At 31.2% G+C, this 23,742-nt stretch overlaps 1 protein-coding gene across 1 annotated transcript; it reads right to left on the reverse strand.

The window, feature by feature from the left end:
• Positions 1-228: 228 nt before the first annotated feature.
• LOC132717227 (semaphorin-5A-like) lies at positions 229-8,825 on the reverse strand. Its single transcript, XM_060700662.1, has 10 exons — positions 8,805-8,825; positions 8,609-8,646; positions 8,298-8,339; positions 7,920-8,005; positions 7,672-7,740; positions 7,372-7,489; positions 4,098-4,220; positions 2,883-3,053; positions 2,176-2,346; positions 229-1,487 (listed from the first exon to the last, which is right to left on the reverse strand). Exons 2-10 carry the CDS (start codon positions 8,616-8,618, stop codon positions 1,072-1,074), a joined length of 1,206 nt encoding a protein of 401 aa, XP_060556645.1. The 5' UTR covers positions 8,619-8,646; positions 8,805-8,825; the 3' UTR covers positions 229-1,071.
• Between the last annotated feature and the right edge of the window lie 14,917 nt (positions 8,826-23,742).

Here is a 23,742-nt window from a genome sequence, read left to right on the forward strand (position 1 = left end):
GCTGCCTGAAAGCGTCTGATTTACATATATATGAATTGACCACGACAGTTAACCTAACTCAATTAAGTTTCAGTATATCAATTTGAGCTCGGAAGTTTTAAGCTCATTAGACTCACGGGTCAACTTCATGGAACAGTGCTTATGTCATACGAGGACATTTTGTCGTAATTCTTGAACGACTCGAACTCACAACCCCTTTATTAATGAAAATCACATAAACAACTAAACCACTGCTCTATTATTTTTATTACAAGACAAAGTGAGGCAACAAAAATGATACATTTGAAATGTGGTTAAATTAAGTTAATAAATAGATAGGCAGATAATAAGAATGATAAATAAAAACAACTGATTTTTTTTTCATCAATCTTTTTGCAACACACGTCAATGGTTCCATGTTGTTTTAGACAAACTAAATTCGCTTAAACATTTTTATGTTACTTTAGTAATATTTCACACTTGTGTGCGATATATCATACATTATTCTCATACTACGTATTTGAAAAGATTATAGTGATCGATGAATATTAAGCAGAAAATGCTTATCCCTTTAAAAAAGACATGTAGTTTAGTAAATACATTTGTAAAACGTATTATGCGTAAAAGGTATTCGGTATACATAAAATTATAGAAAATTTAAGTTGTGTTATAGTGGTAAACATACCGGACCGTCAATCTAGAAACCCGTGATGCGAGGCGTGTTGTATTAGCTTATGTGAATTATGATCATTAAATGACAAATGTATATTAGAATAAACACTTTAAACATTTTAATACACTTAAGCTTGACAACTGTCGGTTTTGGATTAATTATAATGATGTTAAAAATAATTGAAGGGGTGCATTTTTTCCTTATGCCACTCATATTTATATATCACTTTAATTATAAATACTCCAAAATGTTTTATTGCAAAAACTTTGTGTGGGTATCTTCTTCTTTAATGTTATTTGTATAGTTATAAAAATGTCATCAACAAAGTGGTTTCTGTAATATTATAATTGATTTTGTCTCTGCAGTTTTGATTCCGGACTTGTTAAAGTCGTTGGAGCAATGAAAGGGTTATTGAAATATTATTGCATATTTGCTTTGACAAGAAACCCCGAAAAACTGCTTTGCATATGATAATTCTTGATTAATTTGTCACCGAGGCACGACCCTATGCATTTGACGGATACTTGATTTGCCAGATCTACAAATGTCAGAGCATCAAACGTGTAACATCTGTGCCAAAACTTGTCCCCGATTAAAGACTTCGTGAGAATTATATCATTCACAGAGATACCAAAATACGCTTGAGAAGGCACATACAAACATATCTGAGCTGCAAACTGGTACAGTCCAGGGACAGGTGCTCTGAAAATACCAGACTTGTTGTTATATGCGCCACCAATGTTGAGAGTGTAATGTGAGAATACAATAATTTTGTTGTCCGTTAAAGACAAGTCAGTAACTGTATCTGACCTGAAAGCGACCGTAGTGGTAATATCTGAAATCAAAGAGTAAATTTCTATTTAAAATATTAACATAAAATCTTGATCACATCTCATTTATAAATTTTTGACATCTAATTATAAAGGCAAAACTATGGTCAATAGTCTAAAAATTGCAATTTATATAAAAAGAAGGATTTAATCTGTGTTAAAGTTTGTAGGAGCTCTTCTAATGTTTAATTCTTGCATAGAACAAGTGAATCACATAAAATGGTAAACATTATGCAAATGATAATGAACAAATAGACTCAGAATTAAATTGATTATCAATTTTGTGAGATTTTTAGTGAAATATGAGTAATGAAAACACAACGCTTTTTAGTTTTGGGTAATTTTGCACAGTGAAATTGATCTTTCTAGACAAACGTGGTAACCTGAATAACTTGCACACAAATTATTGGTTCAGACGTACATTAAATGCTACACAAATCTTCTCGTGTCTAAAAATGATAGTGCAGTTTTTTAATCAAACTATAAATTACTTTTTCACAATTGATTGCAAAATATATCTGCTCTGAAAAAAATATTTACGTATTAACTTTTTTCTTAGAATAAAAACATCCAATTACCGAAAATATGAGGTAAGAAGAAAGAATAAACATTGAGGTATGAAAATTGAACAGATTTATCCGCTCTATCGATACATATAACGGTTACAGATAATGTTAATAATCAAAGACTTACCTGTGCATGCCTTTTGTTTACATATTTCAACATCAGTGGAGTCACCAAAGCAATGAACGCCGGTTCTCTTCGGATACGGATTGGAACATGAACGGTTTCTCTTCTTCAGACCGGTGTCACATGTCACAGAACATTCTCCCCAATCGGACCAGTCAGACCAACCACCATTTACTTTGGTTAAAATTACTATCTTTTATACAGTTGACAATTCAATATTCATTTCTGATATATTCTTACTTTTGCACAGTCTTTAAAATAATAAATTAAATTGTGTGACGGCACTTTCGAGTGGTTAAGGCATGGGACTAATTATCGGTAGCCGCATAGGTTCAAACCTTGTCAGGGCAAGTCGTTGTTGAGCAAGAATCTTTGCACTCATTGCTCAGTAGTGGTTGGTTCCAGGAAAGTATTTAATGCGTCTCTGTAAGTATACAGCTTCCTACACAATCGAACATAGATTCGTTATGAACCAAATTATACCGAAAGACGGAATATTAGCTTTTAAGATCAAAACGGTAAACGGTTGCTACTATTTTTCTTCTTTGTATTTTATATAGCTTATTTATGAACATTCAAGTAGTATTCTTGTTTACTCAAAAGCAAGCCAAAGCTATTTTACATTTATAGAAAAATATCGTCGATTTTCCAAACAAACTATTGATAATTTACAATATCACATGAACAATAGTCATGTCGGAAATCCTTACCAGGGCAGAGCATATTATTGCAGCGTTTTGTTTCAGTGTCATTTCCAGAACACATCAGACCTTGATACGCGGGAGCAGGGTTAGTGCACGTTCGCTTTCTGATGTGTATGCCAACGTCACATGTGACGTCACACGCTGACCATTCAAACCAATCTGCCCAGTTTCCGCCAACTTTTTTGTTTTGAAAAAATAAAACAAATACAACAACAATCATTATGTATGATATAAAGAATATTGTTATTTCAAATTATGTTTAACACACGTAAAATAAATTAAACTTTCGATGTGTACCCTGCTGTCAATATTAAAATATTTATATATTCTATACTTTACAAGAATCGGAACATAATTACTGTTAAAAGTTTTGTTATATGAATACTGGCATGCGAGCAGTTCCCATACACAAGCAGTACCCGTATTTTTCGTCTAAACACTTGATGTTTTCTTGTATTCTTCAAAAATTGATATAAAATCAAGCAGATGCATAAACGAGACAAAATCTAAGTGTCATTGCGGCAGTACGTATAAATACTTTTCATTTTAAGTCACTTTCACCTGTGTGTTGTCAAAAAGTGACCTTGTGAACTTTGGGGGATTCCGTCCTTGCGCGCATGCGCAAAAATACTTACATGTGAGGCCTCTTTTAAAAACGGTTATGCACTTACACCACCTGTGTACAGATCTGTTTAATTATCAGAATTTTGATCTATATCACTATATTAAATAATTTTATGGCTTTTAATGAGTAAAATATCATGCATACCAGCATGCCATTAATTGCATGTGAATGTGTTTGGGGTAATGGTACCGGGTAATAGATATCAGCGTTTAGTCGTTGCTTTAACTTCCTGAATTACATCTATATACCTCTGGGAAAATGGTCTCTTCAATAATTATAAATGAAAAATAGGTCTGATATAACAACATTGTATAATAATAATTGGTTAGATTTTATGTACGGGAACTACTTCTCTTCTTACAAATAATGGATAATTCCGGTACCCTACATGAGACCTCATAACTAAGGGTTATTCTATGTTTTAAACGTAATGGAATTTCCATAAATTGTGCGAAGAGTCGAATTTTGATGTGTAACATTTAATTTTTTGGTGGACGAGCGTATTAAAAAATATTTTTTAAGTTACTACCATTTTTGTACGGTAACTGCTGGCATGCCAGTATCACTTGCCATTTAAGTGAAAACATATTGTTTACCTAATGAGCACAGACGACAAAACTTAGGACACATATTCTTCGCCTGGTGCACTTTTCCACAAATATTAAACACCGCATTCATATGTGCACAGTCAATTTTGACGTCGTCGATACATTTTGAGGCTGAAACATGAATAGGATATTGAATGAGTGTAAGTTCAATACTGAATTAATTGCACGAGTTGAATAAAATTATATTATGCGAGCCTCTGGCGAGCATAATATTATTTCATTCAACGAGTGCAATAAATTCAGTAATGAACTTACACGAATTTAATATTCTATTTATCACATACAGAACTTATAGTCTTTTCGTCGGGTAGCAATACAGACTCAGTGAAAAATATAACTGTCAATGTGGACCAAGCTGAAATCAAACAGTCATCAAGTGTAAGGAATTTGGGTGCATTCCTTGATTCAAGGGTTAATATGGAACATCATGTTAGCTCCGTGTGCAGATCTTCGTATGCCCAAATAAGTAAGATAGGACGTATTCGAAAATATATCAACGAAGAAGCTACAAAAACACTCGTTAACTCTCTCGTGACATCAAGACTGATTATTGCAATGCTCTTCTATATGGTATACCTCAACAAACCATGAAAAAACTTCAACTTGTTCAAAATACTTCAGCCCGTGTGATTAAACGTACATCTAGGAAAGATCATATTACACCAGTGATGAAAGATCTTCATTGGCTGCCAATCGAATATAGAGTGAATTACAAGATCTTATTACATACTTTCAAGTCACTGAAACAACAATCTCCATCATATATGCAGGAAATGACTCAAGTTTATTCCACTTCCCGAAATCTGCGCTCTTCAAATGCACCTGTACGATTAGTGCAACCAAAAACTAAACTGAAATTTGGTGAAAGGAGTTTTTCGGCATCAGCTCCTAAGCTATGGAATTCACTACCAAGTCATCTAAAAAACTGTAACACAGTAGAAAGTTTCAAAAAACATCTTAAAACACACTACTTCAATTTAGCTTATGGAAAATAATCAGTGACTGTTATGAATGAATTTTATAAACAGTGAATACGAAGTATCTGTTATTTGAATATTAGTTTTATTAAAAAGTTTTTTTTTTTTTTTTTTTTTAAACAAACAATTTTAAAATCAATTTAGTATTTCTATTGTTTTATAACGATGATTTAGCAAGATCTTATCTATTATTATAAATCCATTGCTAGCATTTTTAAGCACAGAATATTTCTTTTTTTTAAATAAAAAAAAAAAAAAAAAAAAAAAAAAAACTAACATTGATTTATCATAATAATTTTACATGTGTTATATAATATATGGCTCGTGAATGCAGAGGGGTCAGATTTCAAGAATATTTAGTGTTAAGGTGTGGGGCGTGGCCCTTTCCTCCTGTGGTGATAGTAGTGATGTCATCCTGGGGGTCTGCATGCGCTGTGGGGAGGTATCTGACTCCCTCGGTACTGGACCTTGGTGTAGCAGTACTCATGCTATCCAGGTTCGTTAGGTTCAATATTCTTTTAGTCTGATGTCGCTGTATTCATTCTTTTATCAATCGTTCATATATTTTCTGTTGTAAAGTATGACAAAAAAACAATGAAAATCATCAATATGCATTTAAAGTAGCTTTTAATATTTATTTATGAGTTTATGTTAAAAGGCACATTATTTCTTACACATTTATATATTGAAGACAATTTTAATGTATGACAATAATATTGTAAAGTGAGTTTTAAGGATCTTTAAGTTATATTGTATTAATATGTAAAAATAATTCCATAATTTATACTTTTAATTAGTTAATGCAAAATATTTTTAATGTTAATATTCCTGTTCATTTATATTGTTTTAGACATATATGATTGATGTAAAGCGCCTTTGAACATGTTAATGAAAAGGGCGCTATATAAATGTGGTATTTATTATTATTTATTATTATATACCCAAAATAAAGACTGTTTAAAGTGAAATAAGAGTCATTTTTCATTGACGCGCCTATAGTATAACGCTAACATTTAGCGCGTCTTTACACTATGTTTGTATAACGCTAATGACGTCACGTCAAAATATATGCACGGCCGTGCAATACCATATTTACAGAGTCGCAAAATCGGCACGGGTGTGTGATAAAAGTTAATATTGAAGACTATGTATTCTTGCATGTCAGACAGGATTATCTACCGTTTACATCGGTGCTAGAAAACCCTGTCTTACACCCCCATGTAAGACAAGTCGCGTGTTTTAAACGACGTCATTGACGCGCGCCTTTTATGAATGAATCGCGTTCTTAGGATGACGTCATTTTTCCGATATGAATGAAGTTGTATGTTCATACGCTACTATAAGAAAAAAGTGCGTAATGAGAATATCAGTTTTCATAATATCTGTTCCGAAAATAATTAACATGTGATATGCAAGAAAAAGAAACAAACACCGGCTGTTGGTACAGACGGGAATATCTAGCTATCGGGTAACTGTTAAGCGGAAACTCGGCAGAGCCTCGTTACCGCTGTAAACAGTTACCCTCGAGCTAGATATTCCGGTCTGTACCGGCAGCCGGTGTAAGATTCTTTTATACTATCCTCTATGAGTACAGCTATAGAAATGCTGAATATGCTGAATGAAGGTAATTAAAGAATTTAGAATTGGTAAATAAGTAAGTATTTTAAATTATTTTTTAATTGTTCCCCGTCCAAAACCTCTTTAGATTCGTAAAATATCACATAGCCAGGTCTGAAAAAATGTGGTTTTGTCAGCAGGGCTCCAGCGGGAGAATTTGTTTGTTTTTCATTAAAACTCATTTGCGAAACAGCTCTTTAACTTATATCAATCACTTTCGAGTCCGCTTCATGGAATCAACCAGTACTGGTGTCATATGGAGATTCATGGTAGTGACCCGATTAGGGCGCGAACCCATGATCCCTGGGTTGAGAGGCAAACACCTTAACCATAAGGCATGGATAATTTATCCTGCATACCTCTGGCTTTTCAAACAATTTGTTCAGAATACTGCAATTCTATTAGACAAAAGATTAAAAATTATAAAAAACAAAATAAAATTGAGATGTAAATGATTTTATGCATTCTTATTTTCATTCATAATTTCTAAGCTATAATTAAAAAACACGTGTTTATCCTCATTTTTATCAGGTAACTATTATGCAACCTTGAAATAGCTTTCACAAAACAGTTCTATAGCTATTTTAACTTTAAATTAGACAGTCAATATTCATTATAAAACATATTAATTTGAAACATTCACTTCAATGACCTCGCTGCTTACTTACGTTTTCGGTGTTGACATAACTGACTGTTACATTTGTCTCTACTACAACACTCGAAACATTGGTCCGCCACATCTCTTTTCACTTTTGTCACATTGTAGATTGGAATCGTGCCACAATTCTAAAGCAAGAGTTCATTATTTTCATATGTGAATAAAGTTGAATCAGCAAGTCATTATGGAAATGAATATTTTAGTAGTTATAATTGAAATGTACTGAAATATAAATAAAAAAATCAAAAAATTAAAATAATTGACATGGAAACTATATCGATACGGTTTTAATAGCGAAAAGTTATTTTACCTCATCATCTGTGATTCCCAATGTAAACGACTTAGATCGCCCCTTGATGTCCACTTTAGCAAAACAGGACTGTAACAATTATGATAGAAGAACTAAATTGTGACTGTGCAAAGGGAAATCTTTAAATGCGGTATCAAAATATCATAATTCAAACCGGAAAAATACTTGTTCTTAAAGCAATAGCAAAATATACTTGACTAGCAAAAAAGTCTTCATTAACCTCATGCTCCTTTAGGCAAACATCATACCTGTTGGTTACCACTTTCTGTAATGTTATGGCAATCATCAGGATCGTCAATATCTTTACATGTGTAACATTCGTAAGAAGCTGTAACTGAAAAATGTGGCACATTTTAGAGATCATAATACAGATTGGAACAAGATTGAATATCTTTGCAAGCATGAGTTGTAATCAGAACAAACAAGTATGTACAATTACGAGCATTTATAAGAAAGCTTTAGTAACTTGACAGAATATTCTCATATAGGAAGTTTATATGTTATAAACTGTTTAATTTTTAACCATTCTTTGTATATAAATTATGGTACATGCAAACGTAAAACAACTACAGAAGAAAACGAAAAATTAATCAAATAATAAATAATATGTTAAATAAAATACTGACCTGTTCTTGCAGCCAAGAAAGCCAAAATAAACAGTGTCAAGTCTACAATTATAATATATATAGTCGTAAATTTTCTGTAATCAAAATCTGTCCCTAAATAGTGAATATCAAATTGAACGTCAGGAATTTTTGTATTTTGGTCATGGAGAAAGTACTATAATTAATGCTTAATGCATATATAAATAAAATTATAAATTGTTTTCATAATATAAACGACTCATTCAATAAGTTAATGATAAACACAACTTCATCTAAGTTCATATCAGACTGGTATTTATTACAGGCGATACTGACTACAAACGTGTACTTACGAGTAAACATTTTATGCTGAATGTGAGAGGATGTCCCTCTGAAATTAGACAATTTAAAAAATATCTAGTATGAACAAATAAGCATTTACTAGAACATTAAAACAAGTTTTCCAGTCAATAGAATGTTAGCCACATTTTCTACAAAATCATAAAAAAAAATTTCATTGTAAAATTAAAACTTTTAAAATGTACTTACAGTTCTTTTTCTCATCACAAGTCAAAGGAAACTTAGCAATCTAAAGAAGATCTTTCAAATATATAGCTAACATATAAGGCCAAAGGATATTTTTGTTGAAACATTGTGATGACTATTACTAAATTACTTTTTTCAACCAAACGATACTATTTATTTGTCCACAAATAACTTAAAGCTAGAACAAAAAACCTGATCTTACAAACATAAATCTATATTGTTGTCCTCTATGGTTTATTATTATTATCTTTATTGTTGTTGTATTCGTTATTCTGTGTTTGATGTCAATACCCATGCATCACACAGACGATTTCTTTTATATATGATTTGATATTTGATATGCTCTTGCTCATGTTTTCATAAATTACATAAACTTGCAAATAAAAATAAACTTAATATTCTTAATGGAAAACAATCAATGTGATTTACTTTTTTATCGAAACAATATTCGGTCAATGTGTTGTGCAATAATAATTGTGATGTCTTACGGCGTCTAATTTAGTCAGTTAATAAGTCGCATTTGTGGCTAAATTCTAGATTCCCGGGTTCCTGTTGAGATATATACTGTTTTCAACTTTTAACATCAACACTTCTCATGTCAAATCAGGTTTAAAATATAAAACATTAAATATCCTGTAACTTTTTATATCATAAATATAATGCTCAAATGAAGATTTATCAATATTGTATGTTCCAACAAGCATTATTTGTAAAGAAATTACCGAATTTACATTTTCATATTAATAAAAGGAGATTATTTTTCTATAAAGTCTAAGTCCATTTTTCAATAAGGAATGAATGCATATATTTTAATTATTACATATAATGTGGACAAATATTTCCATGATATTTTTTCAGAATCTTCAATGTGCTGGCGTCACAGTTGAAATGACCCTCTTTTAAAAGTCGCTTCTCCTGATATGCAGAGAAGAGGTTCTGAAGAAAACATACAACATGAAAATTATCTGAAATCACACAAAACCTCAGCAGATGCAATAAATACACTCTTAATAACATGACCGATCAAACTGAAAGCTACAGGTCGGGTTTGAGTACGTACAGGGTGACACCTTATGCACCAAATGGTCACTATAACCGAGAACAATGCTATTTTAATTTTATTCTAAATTTAGAAATATATTTCTACTTATATTCAATCTGTGATGATCAAAATCAAAAGTAAATTGTACGTCATACTATTTACTAAGTTAGCATGGTATGCCCATAATCAAATTTGTTACAAATACATATTTTACATATTGAAGCGCTACATGACGGTAATATTTTATATGGATCAAAATGCTAGGTATTAAGGTACTGATTTGTTAATCACCCACCTACGAAAACAATTATTTTTGTAGCCCTTTTACTTGTTTTGTAAACGTGATGTTTGGTTATTTACAATAAACATCACGTTATGAATTTACGCAATCGATTTAACCATCTGTTTTTAAAGAGAGACAAATATTTCAAGAAATACAATCTTTAGAAAAATGTATTAAGATCATAAGAAAAGTAAAACGGTCCAATTTTCAATAAATTGTTTACATGTTACATGTATGTGCGATTTATGACTGATTTTGCAGTATCAATCACTATACTACTGCGTTACTAACGCAGTAAGAGGTATTTATGCATATTTTGACCTCTTTTTGGTCATGACGTGGATTTTAATTGCCGTTTGCAATGTGTAAATTACTTTTTTTGTTCACTTCACAGTATTTTACTGTGAAATACATTTTCAAAATTTTCTTGAAATTTAGCATGAATGTGGAGGCATGCTGCTTTAAATAGATTTGTTATCACTGTTTGATGTGTTCTTTTGTTTAAGCTGGTAACTATAATTGTGAAAAATACCACAGTATAACGATGGCAATAAACATGCTATTTTAGTCAAGATGTATTTGATAACTTATCCCAAAGTGTCAGTACTCGATCACAATGTCTTCTCAACATGAAAACTGCTTTTATATTTTTTGAGACAGACTGTGTTTTTTTGTTTTGTATCATTAAAGGCATCTTAAAGTAATACTTATATTTACTTTAAAAACAATATATTCCTTTTAAATATTTCAACCGAATATTTAGATTGTCACCAACATGCAACAATATAGTACGTTCCCATTCGTTTTTTGCATGTTTTAAAAAGTTTGAATGAGTTTGCGATGAAAATAAAGGTGGCGCTATAGCTCAGTTGGTTAGACCACTGGCTGTCACCGCTGAGGTCCCGGGTTCGATTATGGGTAACACCCTTGGGATTTTTCAGAGACACTTTCAGTGTTTTCCACCTAACTAGAGGTGTACTGGTAAGAAATCCAGGTAATTTTCGCATGCATCAGTTCTATACACTAGGCTTGTAAAAGAACCAAGGGGTGTATTCAACAAGAGCTAGGGACTGGTTCCCGGACTCCCTTGTATCTCATAGCTTTCTCTGAAGTGACTAGTCTATAAACATGTCTACGTCCCCGCGAGTGGTTTGACATTAATGGAAGATAGAAGATAGATAAGAATGACTTGTTCAAAATTGCTTCAAATTGCTTCTTTGAACAAATTAATCGGTTGTTGATCAAAGTCTCATTTCCATGGAAGAGCACGTACCAGATAAATCATTCACAAAAAAATATTCTTTAAAAATCCAATTGTTTTTCAATGAGCAGATAAATTAACAATTATGTATATATGATGTAAATTAAATTGCTTAATACAGTATTGTTTAGTTGTTTAGTGCAGTAGTACTTGTTATTCATATTCTCAATTTATTCAAATATGACGCTTCATTCAATGGAGGATAAATTCACTTTTTTCGACTTTTGCAGAAGCACGAGGACGCATATAAAGCACAAGCCAGCAAGGGTAATTCATCAGACTTATGTCTGCGAGAAAATTCAAGTTTCATTTGTTCTTAAAGCCTGGGTTTGTCGATATTCATGCGCAAACTTACAAACCGTAACTTAACGACAGATTTGAAAGTGACTTTGATCAGTCATCCTCTGGCCCCAGATCTACAAAACTACATTTAAACGGTCCAGTGCCCTCCAAAAACTTAAGAAAGATGAGGGAATCCAATATATTTCGGTAATTACGCGTTTTGTTCTGCTGATCGTATAAAAAGTCATTTTGATATTCTTTCAATGTTTGCTAATTCGATGTGATTTGACAGTTATGTTTTGATAATGTTAATTTTACATGGCACCTTGATATCGCTTCTTATTAACTATCACCATTATAAACCCGAAAAACGGTGCGTGATTTTATCCTTTTACGCATGGTTTAAAATTGAACGCGATGTATTATTGCAAGAGTAGTTAACAATTTACCCTACAACAAGGAAACAAAGTGACGTGTCACTCTTTCATTAACCCTTCCTGTTTCATAAATATACATCAATTATACAGGTTATCTTATTTATTTTTTTTGGTATCTTCGTTAAACTGTAGAATCTTTCCCGTCCAAATTACGTTTGGTTACAAAAGGGCAGATACACTTATAATGTTACAAAGTTATGCACGTTTTTCAAGTTTCTGCCCTGATAAACATTTTAAGGTGTTTTATATCAGAAACTATCAAAGCTAATTAATAGCATTCTGTATCATTACAGTTTCGACCCCGGTTATTCGACAACCCTTTATTCGAATACCCCGCATTATCCGAAAAGGTAGTTATATGACACTTGTAATATTGGCTAAATTTGTGAATAGTCATTGTTAATCAAATTTAAACACTCGTTTGCTGAGATGTTATAATTATTTAAAAATAGAAAAGAAAACAGAATCCCTTTAGAAAAACAAAACGGCAAAATTGAAAAACATGATGCAATGTCGGTTTGATAGGGACTGTAGTAGTCATTGCATGCTACCATCTACGCCCCTAAGCAGACTTAAGCAGAATTCATCATTTAACATGTACTGGTAAACTTTTGAGCTTTGAAACATCTGCCTGTTTTCATGGAACCTTCTATGTGAACCTCATTAAAATATTTCTTGGATATTGTTTACTTTCAGAGATCGTTCGTAATTATAACTGACGTGGCTATCGTATTAAATGCCTTTTTTTTGAGCTTTTACGATATTGTTCATAAAATTACGCATTTATTTTTTATAATAATAATCAGTATACCTGAGGCATTTGCAATTTTATACTACTTTATGACACAAGTAGCTTGGCAAATAACCTAAGTTTTATAGAATATCAAAGCAATAAAGTTTATAATGCGTAATTGTACTTATCTAAATCGAAAAACAAACAAGAGGGCCATGATGGCCCTGAGTCATTCACCAGAAACAACTGCTTTTCAGTGTAGGAAATTGTTTTTCAAAAGAACTTGCTGAAAGGCAAGTCCAGCTCTTTCGGCAAGTTCAGCTCAACTTCAACTTGCCCCTCTAGTAATATACTTTCACAACACTGATTGTTTTAGCTTTTTTTTTTTTCTTTTTTCATCATAATAATCAACCGCCTCCGTGGTCGAGGAGTTAGAGTCGATGACTTCTACTCCACTTACCTCTCTGGCGTGGGTTCGATCCCCGGGAGATGCTTTGGTAGTTTAGCGAGGAGGAAGGTAGTCTAGTACAGGTGTAACTCTCCAGGAACGATGGTTAGGAAAGTACCCGCCTATATGACTGAAATACTGTTGGGAAAAGGCGTAAAATGAAACAAACAAACAAACAATCATCATAATAAACAATAGAGCCACTAACCCATCATTTCATTATTCACTATATAAATTGTTTTATTTTGCCCTAATATTTTGGAAATGATTTGTTAAAAATAAGTATGATGCAAGTGTGTTCCTATGTAGAATAAATGCAGAATAACTGACCACTAGAGCGGGATTAATTTTGATTGGACAATTTTTTTATAACTTTTTTTTAATGAAAACACAAAATGTCACATGCAAAACATGTAAGGTGTAGATGTTTGAAGTTCACAGTTTGGGACAATAAATTTATACATTCTGTATGGTAACATAACTGTACTTCAAAAAAAGATAATAGGGTAAAACATTGTAAAAAATATGATTAGTAGGCCAGTTGATATCAAAATTAAATTCAGCATCAGAAATTACACCCCTAGTCCAAATTTCAAGTCTGTATGTCAAAAAACACAAGAATGCACGTCAAATTATATCAAAAATATCAAAAGTAGGTCAGTTGATATCAAAATTCATTTCAGCATCAGAATTTACAAACCTGGTCCAAATTTAAAATCTGAATGTCAAAAACAAGAAAGTAGGTCAAATGGTGTCAGTAATACCTAAAGTAGGTCAGGTGGTATCAAAGTTGAATTCAACAAAAGAAAATTACACAAATTACACCCATAGTCCAAATTTCAAGTCTGTACATAAAAGACAAAAAAGTAGATAAAGCGATATCAAATATATCAAAAGTAGGATAGTTCATTTCTAAATTCAATTCACGGTCAGAAATTAAACCCCTTGTCTCTTGTTAATTCAACAAAAAAAAATGAAAAATTACAATTTTTAACAAAATTCAATAATAAAAATGAGCATACAAACTCATCTTTGAAAGTAAAGTACAGGAGAAACAAATTTTATGTTTATTTAGGCCTAATTTTTTCCAGGTTTATCACCTACAACTGACCTTACAATGGTGCAATATGATGTCCGAATTCTAGAGCTGAAAGATATTTACACATCATATACAGGTCATACCCCAAGCCATTGAAATTTATGAAATTCTTACTGAAAATGTCTTATTTGGATAAAAGAATGAATAAACTATGTATTGGAAGCTGCATATGCTATTATAGGCCAAGTTAAGATGGTCTTTTCTATATAAAAAAACAACAAATAAAACAGTTTTTTTAATGACACTATCATTATATTCATTCTGTGACCACCTATAGTGCGAAGAGTTTAAAAAAAAACATATCTACTTTGTGTGAAGTCAAAAGACGTTTATTTTATATTATATTTGTAAAGAGACTGTGTATCCATTGTCAATATTTTCTAAATTTGAGCATAGAATATCTTTAAACTTTAATTTGAAGAAATGCCATGACCTAGTGCATTTAAGCTTTAGCTTTAACAGGGCAAATCAAATTGATATGAGCAAACTTGATAAAAGACTACCTAAGAATGCTTCAAACAAAGTTTCGTGATCATCCATCATTTAGTTCTGTAGATGAAGATGTCTAAAGGTTTTTCTATTTTTAGCCCAAGAGACCCCTAAAAGGGGCCAATCATATTAATATGAGCAAACTTGGTAAAAGACTACCTAAGGATGCTACAGACAAAGTTTGATGATCATCCATCTTTAAGTTCTGTAGTAGAAGATGTTTAAAGGTTTTTCTATTTTAGCTCTGCTGACCCTTAAGAGGGGCTAATTGAAATGACATGAGCAAATTAAAGTGTGACTGACACAAGAATGCTACAGACCAAATTTTAGTTAAATCTGCGTAGCAGTTTCAGAGAAGAAGACGATTGTTGACGCATGACGACGGACGACGGACGCCCGAGTATCCCCCTTTTGATACTAATAGCTCACCCTGAGCCTTCGGCATTCAATTTTAATTTTATAATTAGTATTTTAGTATTGATATTTTTTCTTTCATTTCCTCAAAGAGATTCTTGGTGTACTTTAAATAAAAATAAGTGCAGTTGTAAATATATGTCATTTTCTGAAAGAGAGGACAACGTGTGAACTTTGGCAAGTATTTTTTATCTTACTCAAAGTTTATAAAACAGATCATCCTAAAATTGCTTCATCAGAAGGCTTAAATACCATTGTTGCGTGCTTAAGAAATCCGTCACAAGCTTTTATTTCAAACACAGCCTCAAGACGGGGAAAAAAGCTTTAGAACAATGATTTGATTTCAAATAGATACGATATAAAACAACATGTTTCAGAATATACAATAGAGAAGTTTACGTGCTGTGAGACATTACAATGCAGCAGGTCATGTTTAGGTAACAGGTTGTCAGTTGTCATCTTATTTTGTTTTTCTATTTTGTATTCTATACTTTTTTGTATTTGATTTTTGGTATTCTATTTATTCCTTTTTTCTTCATTTTTTGTTCTTTTGTCAAAACAACAAAAATAGTTTTGCTCACAATTGTTTTTGTAAATTGAACAAAAGAAAATATATCGACGTTAAAATCAGCTTCAAAAAAATAATCCTTGACATTAGAATGAAAAACAACTACGTAAAACTTTATGGCGTGATTATTGTGATGCTAAATACCATGGAAAAAAAAACAAAAGCAAAAAAAGGAAAAAAATAACAACAACAAAAAACACGTTTCATAGACTAGCAAAAGGCAATAAAACTAAAACTGTTTCTATAATATTTATCTGATATATCATTGAAATCAATGCTTAAATCTTTTAAAATGTCGATTTACAATTGAGATTTATATTTTTCAAATACCGATTTTTATTCAGTAACCCCTTTTGAAATTATATTGAAAGACAACCCGAATTGGCTCACATAGTTCAATAGACTTAGCAGAGAAATCAGGAGTGTTACAATAACACTAGAGTTTATTTGAATTATATAAATATTTTATAGAAATTCATTATTGGTTAATCGTCACAGTGTCTGTTGTATGTAAACTGATTTCACATAAAGCTGTCCGGTAAGCTCAATAGGTAGAGTGTTGGACTGTGAATCGGGCGACCCCTGTTCGATTCCTGGACGATGCAGGTCATTTTCGCCGTGATTGATCATGAAATCCTTTCTTCGTTCATTCGTACTGTACCTTTGCTCTGACTTGTACAGAAGTTACCAGCTCTGCAAAGTGAAAGCAACTATAGTACTTGTAAACTGTTTGACAGCAAGGTGTCCTGTGATCTGATAAGTTCAATGTGGCTTACTGCCGTGATCTGGAGTGACAACTATCAACACCACGTTCACATGACGCATTGAAAATATCGTTAAGTGCATTATTCCATCAAATTCATGTGTGTACAATTCAATGCCCACATCCCCCCAAAAAATGAATGAATAAATAAATAAAAAATAATAAAAAAACATGTTAATTAGACCATGCATTTATTTTTAAATTGTGAATTGTATTTATAAACATTTCTTAGAATTGCAGAGACGGTATTGTTTGATTATAATTAACCTGTAAATTGCAAACTATTTATATGGTCTATGTACACAATATATCAATCCTCGATAATTTTTCGGTAAGTTTCGTGAAATGTACCCAATACTATCTAATTTAATTTAATTTTGTCCTTGAAATAAGTATATATTGAACGGTTATAGCACTAAAGGCTAAACTTCGGGTTAATAATTTCGAAATGCCCTATGTGTTGTAAGATCGAGACCGCATAGGTCCATTTTTTCTGTTTTTTGTTGTTGTTGTTGTTTTTTTGTTTTGTTTTTTTTTGGTGGGGGGGGGGGGTGTTCTCTGATCAAGGCAAATATTAATTAAAGTTCAATAATTCTTTCTTTGATTATACATTACTTAATTTACATCGAAGTGTGGGATTTAATAACATTTCTGTTTTATTGATTGTTATCTAAATGAGGTGACCTGTACAATATCTGTCAAATATCGGACATAGAAAAAACTCAGTTAACAGTACATGTATAGCTTTTTTGTTGATGACTTGTCAATATTGTATCCGGGATCTATATGTACAATTTCTGAAAATCAAAAATAAATAACATCGTTGATTCGTTGATGGGATTTGAATGCTGTTATATAACGGCCCAGCAAACACCTGACGTTGTTTCAACATTGGATCAAAGTTGGATATATGTCACGACGTTAATATCCTAAATAAAACATTGAAACAACGTTGCATTTGCGACGTTTTATCAACATGTTGGAATTACGTCGGTAGGACGTCAGATTTCAGTGTAATCTAACATATAGTAGTCTTGAATTAGTTACTACCCTTAGTTCTAATTTATAAACCAGATAGGTGGCTCTAATTTCAGTTCAAGATAATCAATCGAATTTTGTTTTTTGTTGTTTTTTTTTTCATTTCCATTGTATCTTTTATATATATTTTTGTTATACTAGACCATGAAAAGGGGCAAAATTTGTATTTCAAATAAATAGAACAATAATGGAAAATTGATGAATTTCAAAACGAGTGCACAACAACAACTTGTTTTCAAATTCAAACAAAGACAAAGGAAATTACAGACACTATAGAAGATAACTGGCATAATGAAAAGTCAGTGAATATTTTTGAAGGTAGATTTGTATTTAAGTTGCATGCCTCTAGATGAACTAAAACATTTCAGGATAATAGAACTTTAGTAAAAGGTACTGAGATTTTAAGAAACGTAAAAAGATTCAAGATAAAAGTAATATTTTCTATGTTATGAGCGATTTATGATCAATTTTGCAGTATTTTTCCCTATATTTCTACTGCGTTACTATCGCAGTAAGGGCTATATTTGCATATTTTGGCATCTTTTGGGAATTTACATGGGTTGTCTATGTTGCTTGCAATGTAAAAATTATTTGCTTTGTTCACTTCACAATATTTTACTTTTTAATACATTTTCAAAATTTTCATGAAATTCAACATGAATCTGGAGGCTAGCTGCTTTAAACTTACTGCATTCATAGTAAAATAACTAAAACATTATTAGTTACATAAGGAATATATATTTTCCTTATATACAATTACATTGTATCTGATAAACGTAGTCTGATTCGCCCTCAACTAACTCGTACTTTGGAATTTAAATGATATATAAACTGTATGGAATTCTGTCAAACGTTTTTGTTTTATTTGTGTTGTTATCATTTTATGCCAAGATCCCTACATGACCATAATCTCTCTAATTCTATTTATCAGATTAGTAGATTACAATAGGTATTTCACCACAAAGTATTTGTTAACAAAGAAACACATGTCAATATTTGAGATTTAATCTATTGTTATTCAAATAGACTTACATGTAAAGGGTTAAAGTAGGGATCTATCAATTCATATTGTTAAAGTAAAAAACTTTTTGTCAATAATCATAGGATTTTTCATTTATTTATAGACTAACAATAATGTTTGATGACAATTAGCTAATAAAAATGTATATATTTATATACATGAAAAACAGTCGATAGAAAATACAATTTGAACATAACAGAATGATTGGGACATCAAAAAAAAATATGGATTTTGATTAATTTGATAAATGTTGTTGTCAAAATTAGCTGTAAATATATAAAAAGTAAAATAATTACGGAAATGTCTTATTGAATTTGCACATTAAAATGTTACTGTTATGCAAATTACTTACATTTTAAGTTGTAGTTTTTGAGAGTTTTACATCACCAATCGACATTTTTTTGCAGTTTCAAGAAAGAAAAAACCCAAGTGGAACCTCAAAACAAGTTTTTGCATGTTAATTTGACACAATATTTTCGTAGATGAAATTTGATAATCAGGATCCAGTGGTGGACGTTAAGTATACCAGAATCATTCACATTGAGGAGTATATCTCCAAATTTAATACTTTTAAATTAGTTTTAGAAGGATGAAGATAAAAAATTACTTACTTTCTTTCAAAGTGAATATTTATTGCCTTGTATGTTACACTTAATTTTGACAGAAAGGAATATTTTCTTTCACTTATTTGATTTTTTAGCGATGAAATCAACTGCATAAGAAACGTTTATTTTTCGTGATTTCCATTTTCCATAAGTTATTTAAAAGAATATCCTTTTAAAGCATGTTGTAAACATGAATAGTTAGACATAATAGTAAATGAATACTGTTCACCTTTAAATGAACATGATTTGTTGACAGTTGATTGTTATTATTTTGGATTACATAATGCGCATTATTGTATTGACTGAAAGAGGTCTGATAAATGTTGAAATTAAATTTTAAAAAAGAGATGTTGCTCCTATTGTTTATAATTTTGATAGTTTATATACATTTTATAGAAAATCAAACTTTATTTAACTATCACTATAAATGATTAAAAGTGAGTCCTTTTTTATATTATTCATATGTGTTGGCAATATATATCTTTAGTGAGTTTTACATGAATAGACAAATCAGAAACTGTGTTAAACATTTTGTTCAATTGTATTTATCATTACTTTATTCAAACAATGTAATCATTTTCCAGTATAGAAAGTTTTGTCTTTCTGTTAAGTGGGAATTTTTTCATGAAAATGGGTCGAATTTATGTTAGGAATTGGTTGGAATACGTTGGAAACTATTTGGTATTACGTCAGCAACTGGTTGGAATCATATTGAAAACTGGTTGGATTCACGTTGGGAATAGGTTGGAAATTAGTTGTATATACGTTAAATAGAGGTTTTTATGTCATTTATGACATTGGATTGACGTCGGATTCAGACGTCTAAAAAACTTTCATATACAACTAAATTGCAACGTCCATCCAACGTTGGACTCTAACGTCTGAGCAACGTTGATACAACTTCATGTGTTTGCTTGGTTCCGGAAAGCCGATAAATGTCGCATCATAGCCGCTAATGGGCATATTTTCAAGAAATATTTCAAATTTTGATAAGTGATGACAGATTGCTGCATTGATGACAAATATCTTAAATTTACTGATTACTACAGATAGGTTATAGGCATAATTGATATATATTTATATCATGCAAGGACATTTTCATTGCTTAAGACTCAAGTTCAATGACTCGGGATGCTTTCAGGTAATTTTGGACACATTACATTAAGCAAGTTTATGTAGGTGAAATACTCACAGGACGAAATTTTACCAAATGATAGAAAAACTATTTTTCAATAATGAATATGACTATATATAAAATAAGTAAAAAAACAACAACATAAATTTGAAAATGATAGAATTAATAGAAAATAGGAATCCCTTAAAAAATTCTAAACGGCAAAATTGAAAATATTGCAGGCTCGGTTTGATTGACAGTACTGACAAGTGGAAACTACCATCCACGCCCCTAGCATGGGCATAAGCAGAATGGCATTTTGATTTTTTTCAGGTAAACGCAAAAAAAATCAACAGTGTACTAATATCGTATTTTCTGTCAGACAGCTCGTGACATAATCATTGAGAAATAAAGAAAGTTTTAACTAGTCTTGCTTGTTCTAATTTTTATTTAAAAACTTAAAAGGAGAAATAAAATTCTTATTTGTTCTTTAAATAGAAACCTTATTAGATATTAAAGAGCTCAAATAAGATTTTTATTTTAGATTATTTTCTACTCCTAATTGAAATATTACGATTTTAAAATAGAAAAAAGAAAAACAGAAAAAACTCCTTATTACGAGTTAAACAGAATTTTAAGAACATCTAGATTTTGGACCAGGCGGTTCCGTTACAAAACACCTTTGAAAAGGTTGTCTTTTTATTATAGATTATCGACCATGCGACCACATACATGCATCGAGGACATTTTATCAGGAAAGTGACCGTGGGACCACATACAAGCATCACATGAATCCTCTTCTCTTACGAGAAAGTGACAAAGAACAGCTGTCCGCCCTACTATTATCAAGGGCAGACTTGAAAACTTATTATTATTATTAATAAGGAGGCTAATTTTCACAGTTATGTCTTGTATTGGTTTATATACTACAAAGATAAAGCAAAGCAAACGGGCAATCAAAATTGCTATGAAATATTAAAGATATCATATTTACTTTCTAGAAAAAAATGAGTTTACAGTTTTTTCTACTTACCATTCTATGTTTATGATAGAATTATTTCATTTTTGCAAGAAATTTACGTTTCAAAAAACGTTTGATATGCATTGAATATAGGAGATATATTTCCCACTTTTTTGTAAATATTAACCGGGGGCAATTTTGCGAAGTAAGCCTCTTATTTCTTTGTTCGACTTATCCTATTTGTAATAGAAAATGTAACGTGATGGGATGCAAGAAAATAGGTTAAACTTGAGCAGTGATAAAAGTGTTATGACTACTTATTAGTAATCCTTATCTTTACCTGCTGAATTTCTGAAATTCACTTTTAAAGTTTCCATTGTTTAGACCAGACTATCATTCTGGCAATATCAGGTTGAAAATTTCTAAAGTTAGTCAGCCATAAGTACAGATCTAGAGTCTGTTCAGTCTGCACAGATGTGCTGCCTGGCATATATGTATCTCTATGCGCGTAAAATCATTTCAGTTCCAGTAGTGAAAAGGTGCAGTGTTGTTAACAGTTTTCATATTTACACAATTTCTTCTGATCAAAACTCATTCAAAGTTATAACAAATGTTATTATACAGTTTTCAACCTGCCTTTATGTCTATGAAACTGTAGCATACTTATTTTCTCTAGATGGAAAAGTTGTCAATGTAATAGGTGCACCGAAGAAACGCTTTTAAATGGCACTCAACAAACGTAATTTCAAATCAAATGAAGTACTAGTATTCAATGTCATTTCACATTACATGGAGATATAAAAAATTACCATTACGATCATGAACTGAACAATGAATGACATAACAGAGATAAGGCTTCTTACACACACAGGGATGTTTTTCAAGTTAACTGCTCTATCTATAATGCGAACCATGCTACTTTTTCTCTGTTTTGATGTAGTTTAAATTTCGTATTTTTTAACAAAGTCATTTTTCATTGAATGATTATGGTTGATGAGATATTTTTATTCTCACAGAAGCAAAATACTGTATAATACTCTAACAAGTATCAATCTGATTTAAGAAAAGCAAAGATTAGTTTATACGAGAAAAATTATAACACACATGAACATTTCAAATTATGGTATAATTCTTTAGTACTGTTCAATGTGAAATTGTAAACCACAATTTACAGAACTAAAATGATGAGGATGAACAAGGCAAGGCGACGTCCACATAGTGTTCGTTCATAGAACGTTCAGAAGAATATATCTTCTACATATTGTGACAGCAAGATCATTAACTTTTAATAATATTTATTTGTATGGAACAATAATGGGAAAAAAAGCAATCTGGTTGAAATTTTGTGTTTTCTATTAATTATTAAAAATTAAAAGAACTTCCGAGAAACTACATTTTGCCCAGGTATGTTTCCAGAACGATTCTCTGCTTTCGCAATCTCCAATACAATTTACTAAAACTTGATCTGCTAGACCTACTTGAGCAAGAGCGTTCAATGTGTAGTATTTAAACCATTCTCTTTCACCAAATAAACCTTGCGCAACGACCTTTCCTTAGACGGTGATACCAATATAAATATGAGAAGGTTGAATCAACCATATCTGAGTTGTAAACAAGTACATACCAGGAACTAGTGCCACAAAGATGCCAGTTTTATTGTTGTAACAACCACCTGTGTTGAAAGGGCTATTCGAGAACACGATGATTTTGTTGTCCTTTACAGAAAATTCAATTATTGTGTCTGATTTGGAAGCGACTACAGGTTAAATGGCTGAAAAAAAATACGACTTCTAAAAGTAACCGGTTTTTTTTATAATTCATAACTTTAGTATTAAAATATACATTTAGGATCCGATATTGCTTCAAATTATGTTAAAAAATAAATTCTTGACACAGAAAAGAGATCATAAGAACATTTTGTAATTCAGATAGATTTAGCATAAAGTCTTCATTGCAAAGATGCTGCAAACCTGTAAACAAAGACACTCTTGTAGTTATGTTGTATGCATGACCATTGTTGAGAAAAATTTGTAAAGAATATTATCGTTCTTTTTTTTTTAAATATGGGAAACGGTAAACATGGCAATGAGTAAGATTGTATTATAGAGAAAAATTAAATCTTAATTTCAAAGTAATATCATATGTCTACTTAACATAAACTTCAAAAGAATTACATACGAATTCGAATAAAACCACACGGAATTATTCCTCTTACTCAACGCATTTATTTTCATATTAGATACACATATACTTCACAGTTGTATAAGCTGTAATGTCTTGATGAAAACAATAAACGACATTGTTTTTTTCACATGGAGACAGTATAAAAATATTTCAAAGTGGTATTTGTTTGCAAAGGAAGTATTTGATTGGGAATATGCTA

Source organism: Ruditapes philippinarum, unplaced genomic scaffold (genome assembly GCF_026571515.1).
Source record: "Ruditapes philippinarum isolate M1 unplaced genomic scaffold, ASM2657151v2 ctg1915_1_1_1_1, whole genome shotgun sequence".
Taxonomy (NCBI): domain Eukaryota; kingdom Metazoa; phylum Mollusca; class Bivalvia; order Venerida; family Veneridae; genus Ruditapes; species Ruditapes philippinarum.